The 13,653-nt window shown below is 39.5% G+C and overlaps 5 protein-coding genes across 5 annotated transcripts; 2 read left to right on the top strand and 3 right to left on the bottom strand.

Annotated features, from left to right (window-relative positions):
* Positions 1 to 54: 54 nt before the first annotated feature.
* THI7 (thiamine transporter THI7) lies at positions 55 to 2,097 on the bottom strand (the record flags this gene model as incomplete). Its single annotated transcript, XM_002495813.1, has 1 exon — positions 55 to 2,097. The coding sequence occupies one exon, from the start codon at positions 2,095 to 2,097 to the stop codon at positions 55 to 57; it is 2,043 nt and encodes a 680-aa protein (XP_002495858.1).
* Positions 2,098 to 3,243: 1,146 nt separating this feature from the next.
* On the top strand, positions 3,244 to 5,334 carry MSC2 (metal cation transporter MSC2; the record flags this gene model as incomplete). Its single annotated transcript, XM_002495814.1, has 1 exon — positions 3,244 to 5,334. One exon carries the CDS (start codon positions 3,244 to 3,246, stop codon positions 5,332 to 5,334), a length of 2,091 nt encoding a protein of 696 aa, XP_002495859.1.
* A 38-nt stretch (positions 5,335 to 5,372) lies between these two features.
* TOP3 (DNA topoisomerase 3) lies at positions 5,373 to 7,325 on the bottom strand (the record flags this gene model as incomplete). Its single annotated transcript, XM_002495815.1, has 1 exon — positions 5,373 to 7,325. The coding sequence occupies one exon, from the start codon at positions 7,323 to 7,325 to the stop codon at positions 5,373 to 5,375; it is 1,953 nt and encodes a 650-aa protein (XP_002495860.1).
* A 996-nt stretch (positions 7,326 to 8,321) lies between these two features.
* On the top strand, positions 8,322 to 10,859 carry ZYRO0C04664g (EST1 family protein; the record flags this gene model as incomplete). The annotated part of the gene is made up of 1 exon (XM_002495816.1): positions 8,322 to 10,859. The coding sequence occupies one exon, from the start codon at positions 8,322 to 8,324 to the stop codon at positions 10,857 to 10,859; it is 2,538 nt and encodes an 845-aa protein (XP_002495861.1).
* A 219-nt stretch (positions 10,860 to 11,078) lies between these two features.
* Positions 11,079 to 13,031, bottom strand: UME6 (DNA-binding transcriptional regulator UME6; the record flags this gene model as incomplete). The annotated part of the gene is made up of 1 exon (XM_002495817.1): positions 11,079 to 13,031. One exon carries the CDS (start codon positions 13,029 to 13,031, stop codon positions 11,079 to 11,081), a length of 1,953 nt encoding a protein of 650 aa, XP_002495862.1.
* Positions 13,032 to 13,653: the final 622 nt, after the last annotated feature.

Here is a 13,653-nt window from a genome sequence, read left to right on the forward strand (position 1 = left end):
AAAAATGATGAAAGCCTGTCAAATGATCTTCAAAATTAAAAGATTCTTGTATTATCAATTCGGCTTCTTGAACTTACCGAACGCCTGTTGCTGGACTCTATTCCAATTAGGACTTTTAAACGAAAAACGATTTCTCCAACTCGACGAATTTTCATTGACTTCCTCTGTTGATATTTGTTTCTCTTTGTTTTCCCCCGATTCTTCCGATCCGCTGTATTCAGATCCAGGAGAAAGTTTCTCATGATCTTCCTTGTCACTACCGCTGACGTTTTCTAGGGTTATTTCATTTTTAGTGGAAGTACTACCGCTTCTGTGTACACGTTGGTCATGGTGATAAGCAATTTCATCGTTGGTAACTTCACTGTATGGAACCATACCCCTCTTTCTGGCTTCTTCATCACTAAATGCACCATAGTAATCCTTATCATCATGCTTAATGTTAATCTTAAAGGGAAAGATAAGGCACAAAAACCAATAAACAAAGAAGGATATGAAGAATGAGAAAAATGAGTCACCGTAGTAGAAGTTAACTATACCCTTATTGTTGAATAAGTTATTATTGGTTTCCCAAGCCATACCTGGCAAACCTGGCGTCATTCCTACAATCCATGCAACAACCGCTCTCCAATTAACCCCATAGTTATAATAATATTCACCGCGAAGTTTGAACGCCTCAGTGGTCGAATAATTACGTTTATGCACTAGGAAATTATCGGCAATCATAACTGAAATTAGTGGAGTCATCACCACACCAAATGAACTCATAACCGTTAAGAAAGTGGAAGAAGAATTATAGAAATTCCAAGGTTGTACTGCAAACGACAACATAGCACAAAAGATGGCACCTCTCTTAATATTAACATATTTGGGTAAAAGACCTGAAAGATCCATACCAGTAGCAAAACCACAATTTTGAGCCGTGTAAGCGATTTGACAAATGACGAATGAAACACCAGCAAAGAATGAAGCAGCTCTGGCGCCCGCAGAATAACCATTTTTCAGCCAATAGTCAAAAATATCCATTGGCATCCAAAGTTGCTCACCATATAGTTTATGTGTAGTAGAAGCACCGATAACACCGAAAATTGGCACAATAGTAGTTGGAATCAATAGTGCAAGAATTGTACCCAGATAAACGGCTGTCTTTGAAGAACCAAACCTTGAATAATCACTTTGATTAACAGAACCTGGTGAAACCGAACCAAACCAATAAGAAATCATATAAACCCAAGCCCATGCATAATCCGAACCAGTAGCAGTTGATTTAGTTGAGTTAAAGTCTGGACCTACACCATGACATTTACTGGTTAAGTAAATGACAACTCCCAACATGGAACAGAAACTTGCTACACATGACCAAATAAGAACGTAGTTCAAACGATGAGGTCTCAACAAGTAGATAAAACATGTTAAAACTTGGAATAGAATAAATCCAATCAATTGCTTTGTATCCATCTTGACATGGGGAGTTAGGGTATTTTTCAGATGCAGGTAATGGTGAGACCAAGAGTCTAATATCATATTAACACACAACCCACCTAACCAAGCATTGGAACCGTAATTGACAATACTCATCAGGATACGAATGATAACACCAATACCAGATCCATAAATCCCAAATGTAAAACGTTGTGTCAGTGTATAACCGACCTTATAGTCTAAACCAGGATATGAATTTCCCAACGTAAAAAGAATGGTCATCACATCACCAACGATATAACTACCAATTAGCGCAGGATAACTCAACCCGTAATCTGTCGCTGAAGAGGCACTAATCCATGTACCCACGGAGAAAGACATAACCCCCCAGTAGGCAAAATTTGACCAGAACCCCCATGTTTGATGTTCCTTTCTAATGGGTAAAAGGTCAGGATTTCTCAAGAAACTCAGTGTCGTTCTCTCATCCTCTGGAACTTCCAACCATTTCATACAGCGACCAAATCTATGGCCCGCCTTGCTATTCGCAGACTTCTGTTCCGGCTGTTTCTCGTTATTAATCTCACCATCACTATGGTCTAACCGATGAAATGAATCATCCTCCACTTCTTCTTCATTCCAGTTTTCTTTATCAACAGAAGCCACTGGAACCCTTGACATTTCTATGGTCTATTGTCCTTGGTCATCGTAGATCAGCGATAAAAATCTCTTGAAAATTCTTCCATTTGCAATCTTTTATATAAGAATGCACATACCTCGTTTGACTCCTGCGAGCCGCCAAATGCATTTTACAGGACTCATTTCCTATGCGTTTGCGCGACGAGCTCGAAGATGCGCAAAGCGAACCAAAGGAACAAAACTGTCTAGAGAACCGTAAAAAGTGAATACCATGATTATATGTGGAAATTAATACAATAGAAAGTAGATATGGAATACCAATTAGTGTGGTTGCTATGGTGATACAGAACGTGTTTCTAGATGGTGTGATGATGACTTCTGTCGTATCAGCGTTATATCCCATATAATATGGTGTCAGTTTCCTTTCCGGACTTGATAAGAGTTGATCATTATTGATCAATGAACTTGAATTAAATCGTTTATATGTACTCATTGGGTTATGTAGTTAGGCAGTTACACTATATATGAAGTTCCCGAGTATGCTCGTAGTATGTGATGGCGGCAAAGTGAGTGGGAGGTACATTTTTGTTGCTAAATAAGGAGTGAGGAATGGGTGTATCTTCTCAAATGGGGAATAGGCAGCACTTGGGCTTGTTTGAGGCTCTACAGATCCGCGGCACTTTGCTGTTTTAAGAAATGTAGTAATCGCTGCAGCCGCCGAGATGGAAGAAGTCTAATTTTTTTTTGCGAGGTATAAAAGGAAGCGTGTGTTCTTCTCTCGGAAGGAAAAGGTTCAGCTAAGATCTCGGCGGTTAGACAGTGATAGTAAGCATTACCTATACACGATAAGATATGGTATGGTGAGATATGACCCGTACTGTTCTATATCATTCTATTTGGCCACTAGGAGCCAATGTTGCATTATGCTATAGTCTCCCTCCTCTGGATAGATACCCTAAGGGTTCTTCTTCTATACTGATTTGTCACTACACACGAAGGTAAGTTGCCAGAAAGGAACACACGGGCACGTTTTTCTCCCGAAGAAACCAGTAGTTGGAACAGACATTAAAACCTGGAGAATCTCACACTTCCCATACCCCCATATACTCCATAAACAAGTCCCGTCTACAGTTTTTTTTTTCACCTCTCCTAAATCTCCGCCTACTTGCTCGAGGATATAATTTTGCCATGCCGCTGCAGCAGCAACTGGCTATGGTGCCACTTTTGTTATCATATCCGACAGTGATTCTTTCTAATGACCTCATACTACCAATTGAATTGGGTTTCCGTCGGATATTGATTTTACCTTTATTTTCAGCAACTACTTCGACTGCAGTTGCTTGTGCTTTTAAACCGGGCTTGCCTTCACAAGCGGTCTTTTTTCTATGGGCGGTAGCGTTTCTTCTGTTCGAGTTGGCGCTTCTATTGGGTCCCGTACAAGCCTCTTCTTTATTTCTAATGGTTACCGAATTGGTCTTGGCGGTTGATGCTGAAGGTGGTCGTAGATCGCGCTTATCTACCATGGGGAAGCAGTTAGTACCGTTGCCATTGATTAGTGTTGCCATTGCCTGGGCTAGAGGGCGCAACTATAAAGCATTATTGACACCTTGTTTGGCATATTTAGCTCTCACAGCGGTGGTAATAGTAGCGTATCCAAGAGCTACTGCTCTATTAAAGACCGCTAAAAGACAACAACAACGACAAGAACAAGAACAAGAACAAGAGCAAGAACAGCAGCAGCAACAGCAACAGCAACAGCAGCAAGAAACGTTCCAACATCATCATGATGAAGCACCAATAAAGAGTGTAAGAGTTAAATCTACAGTTATACCATTAGTGACATTTGCATTTTTTCTGGGATTATACCTTTTATCATCTTTACAACCATTAATGGTATTTGTCTTTATCGGCTGTTTGGCGATTTTCTTCCTTTCATTATCAGATGTAATTGGAGAACAGGGGCCTGATTTCGTCTTACAACATTGGATTGTTTGTGCTGTTGGTATTTCAGCAGCCATTTTACAATACCTTTCATTTAACGCTGTATCTGCATCAATAACTGGTGATCTTTTAACTGGTATTTTTGTCGCATTGTGTGAATTTATATCACAGCGTATTATTGGATTTTCTTCAACTACCGCTGCTGCTTCAAATAATTCCGCCAGTGGTCAAGATTCCTCTTATAAGCATCCGCATTCTCATCATCACGCTCATGCACATGAACAAAGCGTTCTGTCACAAGTAGCTCATGATCCTGGTACTAGATCTATCTTTTCATTCTTATTGCTCAACACAACTTTTATGTTTGTGCAATTGCTCTACTCATTTAGGTCTAGGTCTTTGGGACTTTTGTCAGATTCATTACACATGGCTCTAGATTGTACCTCATTGCTGTTGGGTCTCGTTGCTGGTGTACTTGCCAAGAGACCGCCAAGCGATAAATACCCATTGGGACTAGGTCATTTGGAGACTTTGGCAGGTTTTACCAATGGTGTACTTCTCTTGGGGATTGTATGTGGAATCTTTGTGGAAGCCTTTTCTCGTTTACTTCATCCAACCGCTGTACAAGAAACGAGTGAATTGTTAGTGGTTGCCACACTGGGGCTCGTGGTTAACTTGTTTGGACTATTGGCATTTGACCATGGTGGTCATGCTGAGGATTCAAATAATGAAAACATGAGAGGGATATTCTTACACATCTTGGCAGACACATTGGGATCTGTTGGTGTTATCGTGTCCACTATACTCATCAAGATAACTAAATTTCATATATTTGATCCCATCGCCTCCATATTCATTGGGTCTTTGATTCTGTTAAGTGCTATTCCTTTACTAAAGTCCACTATTTCATCCATGCTACTGAGGTTGGATGATAGAAAGCATAATTTGGTGAAAACCGCTCTTAATCAAATCTCGACCACCCCAGGAATTACGGGTTATACTACGCCAAGGTTTTGGCCTGCATCATCTGAAGGATCTGCTCATTCGCATTCCCATTCGCATTCCCATTCGCATTCCCATTCTCACTCTCATCAAGCCGACTGTGATAATGACCATGATCATCACAACCAAAAGGATACCTGTACTCTCGTCGGCTACATCCATGTACAACATGCGGAAGGTGAAAATTCTACTATTATAAAGAAAAGAGTTGAAAAGATCTTTCAAGGTGTGGGGATCAGAGCTTGGATGCAAGTGGAGCCAAGTGATTCACCATGCTGGTGCAGAGCACGTTCAATGGCACAAAGTGTTACACTGCAATCAAAGGCAAACCCTTGAAAATATTCTCATTATATATATATATATATTAGATACAATTATGACATGGACGCTTTCACACGATCATAAACTTGTAGAAGGGTAGTTTTGGACCCGTTGGTCTTTGCCCAATACCTGCGATATTTGTTAACGATATCGTCAACCACTTGATTCTTTGTTCTTAAACCTTCACAGATCTGCTTCAATTCAACTTCCATTTCTCTTCTTTGGAATGGTTTGGCAAATGAATCTTCAAGACCAATGGCTTCGAAACCGTGTACGAGGGCGACACCCAAGGTTGTTGGTTGTAAATAAGTTTCCTTACCCACTTTTTCACTTCTCACATAGTTACGAGTTTGAATCTTTTCAATATGTTCCGCTATTGTAGCATCAGTTCCAATTCCGTTTGCATCCATTAGCATGATTAATTCACTTTCAGTCATTGGTTTAGGTGGAGACGTACTACCAGATTTCATTCTAGCCTTGGAAATTTGACATTCTTGATTTATCTCTAATTGAGGTAGACGTTTAGTCGTTTCCCATTTGGCCCAGGGATATACTTCTAAGAAATTTCTCTCTAGAACCACTAGTCCAGTAGCGGTAAATCTTTCACCACCCCAATCCAAAGTTAAAGTTGTAGATTGGCCCTTGGCATCCTCCGAACAACATGCTAAGAAATGTCTAGTAACATATTCATAAACCTGGTGTTCCACTCTACTTAAATTTGCCTGACGTCCTAAACTAATAATAGGGTGGATTGGTGGATGCGCCTTATCGTCGTGAGAACCACTGCGTGGCGTCTTGAATTTATTGGAACCTGGGGAGGATGAAATAAGTTGTTCTGCATAGTTGGCCCAAACAGACCTACCTTCTTGGCCTAATTGTGCCTGCTTTTCTATAAGTGATCTTAGATTCATATTTTTGGGGAAAGTATCAGTCTCTGTTCTGGGATAAGATATGAATCCCTTCTGATATAATTTTTCGGCTGCATCTAGTGATTGCTTAGCATTCATCTTTAGAAATCTAGCACAATTTTTTTGCAATTCCACAGTTGTCAGCGGTAATGGCCTATACTTGGAAGTGGGTCGCGATTTAACGTCAACCACCTTTGCTCTATTACCAGCAAGTTCAATACAATTTTCATAAAATGTGAATACCGTTAATCTATCAAAAAGATTCCCTCTTTCCCATGCAAATGCAGTCATACCATTTTCAGAGCTTTCTATTTCTAACTGTATGTACCAAAATTCTTCCGCGATAAAATTTCTTATTCTTTCAAATCTATCCACAACAAATCCGAGTGTAGGGAATTGACAAGTACCATAGGATATCACCGTAGAGACATCCTTTCTCCTGTTGTTATTGTTATGCTGCGAATTTCCCATTGTGTTAGCGCTTACTTTATTTCGCATCGTTTCTGTCAATAATCTGGTAAAAGTGACACCTGCCCTTAGATCAATTTCCATTCTTGTCCCTACTGCGTTAACACTCCCCATATCTAATCGTTGCGGCCTTCTAGCTGCATCTATAATGTGCCTTCTTTCCAAATGTGAGAATACCGCTCTATAAATTTGATTACTTGTCAATCTAGAATTGTTTTTACTGGCTTCCCTAGATATTTCCCAACCGATATATTCACCCTCCCTATCACAATCTGTCCAAATCATAAGGAAATTGGCATTTCTTGCCTCTTTTCTGATATTATCTGCAATTTTTTTCTGATTCTTATCAAACACTTCATTGATGGGAGCATCGAATAACTCATCAATTCGACATTTGCCCCAACCGTATCGTTCATTGGGGAAGTCAATACCAGTTAGATGGCCAGCAACACTAGTCATAGTAACTTGACATGATCCAGTCCCTTGGGCAAAGGGGAATCCATCGAAGCTAAAATCGTAGTTCTTCACATACATATACCCGGAATCACGTGCATTGCAATTACCGCCACCTAAAGTTTGAGAGACCGCTTTAGCAATGGAATTCTTCTCAGCAACGCATAGTACTTTCATGTCACCGGCCAATGGGTTTTAATCATCGACCCCTAGTCTTATCCTCTACCGGTCTTCCTTTATGTTTGTTAAATTTTGAGTCGAGAGTAAGTTTTGGCGTCCTTCAACATTGAAAAGTAAACATAGATCAAGAATTTATGAGAGCTTCGAGTAAAGTAGAGTAAAAAGACTGTTACATAGTACACAAATGATGAGGACTTGAGTAGGATGGTTGCTATTACGTTATCTGCTTTTTCCCGGGTTGAAAATGTGTGATTTTGGGATATTTTCCTCTATGATACAGTTATAATAGTAATAGTGCTGTCTGTGGAGAACAAGGCACTTTGGCTACTACATAAGATATTTCCAAGACATTAGAAGAGGAACTGTAGCTTGTATTTCCAGTTTTAGCCCCCATTAAGCTGATCCAAAGGGTGTTTACTGGGTTTAGACCAAAACTGGACCAATTGAGTCGAAAAAGAACCTTTGTCACATATTTTAGCATGATAAAGACGATTAAGAGAATTCTGATAGTCGAAAAAGGCTCCTAATTGCTTAATGTCTTCGAACCCACTTCATCTCATTGCATTTAAGCTCATTTTTGACGAACATGAAACTTTTTGCAAGGTGAAGTGAAAAAAAATGGTGAAGATGCCCACAAAGCATCGATTAACTACTAGGACACAAAGAACTCCACAAACCATTATAACAGTTGGTCTCATATTCTTCAGTTCAATTCGGTTAGTCAATAACAAGCATTCACTTAACTACGTGGATTTATTTTTTGTATGTTTTTGAGAAGTGCCTCATCAGTGGATAATTCTCTGCGCTAAGGGCCTTTTCGATACGAAAATATTCAATCAGGATAATAGCGAGTACTGCTGTGATATACATGTTATTAAGTTAATCAATCAATTCCAGAGGTTGTTTGAAAGATATTAAGCAGTAATAAGAATAACAGTAGTGATAATAACGATCGATCAATATTCAGTGAGAACGTCGTCAATAAGATAATAAATGACAGCCTTGCCGTCAGAAGTAGAGAAGAATGTTTGGGAGACTATTAATGATTTTAGCGAACAGTTAAACGCTACGTTCAAATCTAATAAAATAGTCCAAGATTATGCCCTATTAAGCGGATTTTTAAGCTTTGTTCATTCCAAATTAAGTCGGTTAATTACAGAAATATTGGATAAACAACAAAGGATTTTTCAAAATCAAGAGAAAGATGCTGGTGATATGGAAATCGATGATAAAAGTATTCCCTTGATACTAAGATTGTATTGGGAAAAAATTGCATACCCAATTTTCAAATGGTTTCAAATATGGAGGAAAATGCTTTTGCCCAAAACCCCAAAGGAACAGCCAAGATACGTGGAATTCAGAAGAATGAACACTAAATTGACCAAATTTTTTAAGAGTGTTCACAAGTTTTACTATAACGTTATGGAAACTTTACTAAGCAAATACGACATGTCCGAGGTGATTCCAAAGGAGATTTTGCAGGATGTTTGCAATGATACTAAACTTCAAGAAGGAAATGAGCTTTTAAAATTGAGTGCTAATGGTCGATTTACAGTTTTAACTGTGGTTACTTTAAACTGTTGTCTACTATATTTGGGAACAGCTCAAAGATACAAATCTTTGGGTGAAAAATTGTCAAACAAATATTCATCTCAAGATTTCAAGAAATCCTTTAGATACCTTGATTTGGCTTCATTGATTTTACCTTCCATTGGTGAAGCTCATCTGCAAAAGGGTATGATTAACATTCAAACTGATAATTTGGGTAATGCTATTTATGAATTTACAAGAAGTGCATTATCAAGAATTCCTAGCCCTGCAGGTCTTACGAATTTTGCTACTATAATTTGTGAAAAGGATAGTAATTTGCGTCAAAGGTTTGATTCTGTACTTAAGGAAACACACTTACAAGAAATGGAGGGCACTAAGATCATTAATAGAGAAATCATTGAATTTTACTTCCTTGCTCTATTTGGTGCTCATTTTGCACCAAATGCTTGGCTCAATCCAAATGATAAGAGATGTTTACTTGATGGTATGGGCACTGATCATTTAAAGGAAGTTATGCTCCATAGGATCCGAACAAGATATTTGAAAAATGTGGAAACAATTTTCCATTCCTTAGTGACCGTCATTGGTGGATTTGATCTTTTACTCATTATCCGTAATGGACCTAAGAAGACTCCTTTCGATATCAAAAGCATCAATCTGAAAGACTTGGATGAAACTTGTCTTTCTTATTTGAAATTTGCGTTTGATTTCATCACACAGGTATTTAACACCGTGATAAAAGATTGTTGGCAGAAAAATTTGGAAAATTATCAGTACCTTGCCATGGTACGTATTGTGGAATGTTGGATTAAATCTAATCGTGCCGTTCTTCAATTCTCACATCGTGATGAAGGATTTTGTAAGTCTTTATTACAATTGTTGAACGATATTGGTAAAAGTAAACTTGTGAAAGTATCGCCTACTGCCAATCACAGACCAAAGAGGAAATATTTCTTTCCAGAGGACGTTGATTTTAAAGAGTTTTCATGTGTCAAATATGCTTTGACTGATTTCAACGACGAAGAAATTTACATGAGTAAAGACGTACCATGTAGATTGCTGAACATGCCACCAGCTGAGGATAAACTTTCAGCTGAAGATGAAGGTAAGTTGAGATTAAATGCGATTGTTGCAGCTGGTGTCAAATTTTTAGCAAAAAACAGTTGCGGTGTGGAATGGAATGCTCAGAATAAGATGTACGAATTCCATCCTAAGATTAAGAAACCAACTACGGAAAAAATTGGATTCTCAACAATCAAAAGACAGTCGTTTTCACCAACAGCTAATCGTCTAAATCAAATTCCCATGGTATCCAAGACTGTATCCGTATCAGAATTGGAAGAGCAACTGGCTGAAAGAACCAAACAAAATATTAGTAATGTTGATGTTAACGGCATGAGCAACAATATTATTATTAACAAGAGTGGTAATAAATGGGGGTACAGTGGATCTTCAGCTCCCATGGCCCCCACATCTTTGTCTACCAAGCCCAGCTCTACATTAACGAATGCAGCATCGGCACAGAATTTTACCGGTGAGCATACTGATTTTCCTAATATGTTTGCACAACAACCACCACCACCAGCTTCAGCTTCATCTAATTCATCTTCGGTAGCATCATCTGTTCATACACCTAGTTTACCAATGGTAACGCCAACCTATCCCTACCAGATGTACCCGGGAGGTATGGCGGCTACCACACTTGCACCATTGGAACAGCAGCAACAACAACAACAACAACAACAACAACAGTATTTCTTCCCTCAATATCCATTTATGTCAGCGCCACCTCCACCGGCACAAATCGGATTCCCACAGATGCAAGCACCTGCGCCATATGTACAGCGCCAAGATCCCACGTTCTTCAGTGGTAACCCGGCATTTTCAACAATGAATCAACAAGGTATGTATTTTGGGCAGAGATCATTCCCTTACGGGCCACAGAACAGTGGTGGTAGCGATGGGTATACTATATTCTAACTTCATACTATTCGTAGTTTATATTTATATAACCAAGAAAAAAATAACAGGCTAAAAACAAGTTATATTTGTAAAAATACAGATGTCCTCATGAAAACGCTTGGTTCTGACCTCAAGCGTCTCGTTTTATTTGTTTTCTCTTTCGTTTTTCTTTTTCTTTTTTTTTTCTGTTGATTCTTCTTTAAAATATATCTTAATGTCAATTGTCTGATCAATAGTTTAAGGGTTCGCTCCAGGTTTCTTTCTCATAGCATTTCTTTTCGCCTCTTTGGTTTTCCTCTTTATTTCTTCTAATTTCATTTGCTTCTTTTGAGGATTTGAAACAAAATCAGGTTTTATCACATCATAATAACAAGTTAAATTTAACCTGTCGCAATTGTAACAACGAGGTCTTTCTTCTGTGCATTTTTTCTTTCTTAAACGACAAATCCAACATCCAGTACGTGAACGCGAACCCATAGAATTCTTTTTCGATTGTCCCCTGTTACCATTCTTACCTTCTTCATATTCTTCTTCTTCTTCTTCATTTTCCATAACTTCATGAGATGAATAAGTATCATCTACTTCTTCACCATGTGCACCATTACGTGGTATAGATGAATCTCTCGAACGTGCATTTGTAGTATCTTTACCAGGTTCAATTTTAATTTTCTTTGTCTTGGTTCTCCTCGTTTCTGGAGCTGATAAACGACGGCTAACACGTTTACCATTTTTATTCCAAGTAACTTCTTTGCGTCTTGCAGGTGTTGGTGCCGGTACAACCCTTGATGTTGAAGAATGTCTAAGTCTTTCATTACCATTTTCATCTTCATCTTCTTCATCTTCTTCCTCCTCATCATCGTCATCTAATACAGCATTATCATCTTGGTCACCACTTGGTTCCTCTCTGTGATGAATACGTATTACAGGTCTAGCGTATCCTTTCCCAGAAAATGATGATGAACCTGGTCTACTACTTGATAGTGATGCTGGTCTGTCTGATAACCTGAATGGTGAAGATCTCATGTTGGAAAGAACTGCTGCAGCATGTGTTTTATCCATATCTTCATCTGATCTTGGTGAAACTGTCCTTGGGTTTAGCAATAATCTTGATCTAATATCATCGAGTTTTGAATTAATATACCGTGGAGGAGGAGGCGGCACGTAATTATCGTCATCATCGTTAGTAGCATGAGGACTACTATTTAATCCATTAGAAATTTTAGCTGGTCCATTTGTTTCACTACCTCTCGGACTTGATCTCGAGTTTGATCTTGATCTATCACCACTGCCTTCACCTTCGCCTTCATTACTATTACCGCCACTTTCATTAACATTTGTATTGGAATTTGCACCTTCAATTAATGAATAATTGTCTGCACCATGTCTCCAATTCGAAATATTAATCTTTTGATCATTCGATTCGTGCTTAACGTGTGGATCCGTAACCGATCTGTCTTTATCGAAATAAAAGCTTTGTGGAGCTACACCACCCTGTGAATTTGAATTCGAACTTGAAGAGTTCCCCTCTTCAGAATTCGTTTTCAAATGTTCCTTAGCGGGAGGTCCAGCCACCTGCTTGGAAGCACTTGACGATCGTGAATCGCTAGTGGCAAAAATATTACGCCTATTGATAATTGAGATCGGTGAGTCACCTTCTTCTTCTTGTTTTTCTTCTGTACCAGTACCAGCACTAGCTGTAGCTGTATCTGCTGCACCGTTATTACTACCAGGCGACACCACGTGATCTATATTCGGCGGCTCCGTGCCGCCATCGGTGGCGTCGGGGCGAGACGCCGATACCGGAACGGGTAGCGGCGGGAGGCGAGGTAAAGAGGAAGAAATTGTTTGAGAAGTAGTAGAGGCAGTAGAGAGCTTGTTGTCCTTATCTTTATTGATACCAGAACCAGGAGATGTTGGTGGTGATTGTACTGGAGTGTTATGAGGCGCGGAGGTCGGTTTGTTGATTGATAAAAGGGGATTTTCGTCGTATTCAGTCTTGATAGAATGAATGTGTTGAGACGAAAAGCCCTGTTGTTGTTGTGGATCCGTTTCAGTAGTGACCGGCTTATCCTCATTTGTGGATTTACCTTCTTTTACCACTGCCGCCTCTTCGCGTCGGCTGGGCGCCTCCTCTTCTTTATCGACTGGTTTTGTTACCAGCGGTTCCGTTTCTTCTTCATGAGATACCATTCTAGGGTAGGTTCGAATGCGTAGAATCTTCTTGTATCTGATTGAGCTTCTTCAAATGTCTTTTATTATTGTAACCTTTGTTGTAATTCCTTCTGAATGGTCGTCGTTGGAGAAATGGGTTCTCTTGTTTTGCACGTTTAGGTTCCTCGTCCCGTTTTTTTTTTCCCTCTCCCTCTTCTCCAACCCATAGCCGGGTAACGTACAGTGCGGGTAATGGAGCGAGCCGCCCTCTCATTAGCGGTACGCCGAGGTCACACAGGATCACGAGGATCTTTAGGATCTTGGCGGCTATGATGGACCATTTTATATGGGTATTTCCAACAGGTAGGGGATTTCTAAACTCCTTATGATGCTTTTTTGTTTGGTTTTGGAAGCTTTTACGTGTCTCTCAGCGTGACGCCGAGGTCACGTGCTGTACCTCGATAGGAGAAATATTTGGAGTATACGAGAAGTATAGTGGAACTAGTTCTATATGGAGCCGTCTCCTGGTTGTATAAGAGGTCTTGGAATTCTGTTTTCTCTATCCTTTGTATTCCTATTGGTCGTCTCTAAACACCTCTTTGAACGTGAGCTCAAGGGTAGGGCGTGTCGTATAGATGACATGAACAACATCTTTAAGCCC

This window comes from Zygosaccharomyces rouxii (genome assembly GCF_000026365.1).
Source record: "Zygosaccharomyces rouxii strain CBS732 chromosome C complete sequence".
NCBI classification, from domain to species: domain Eukaryota; kingdom Fungi; phylum Ascomycota; class Saccharomycetes; order Saccharomycetales; family Saccharomycetaceae; genus Zygosaccharomyces; species Zygosaccharomyces rouxii.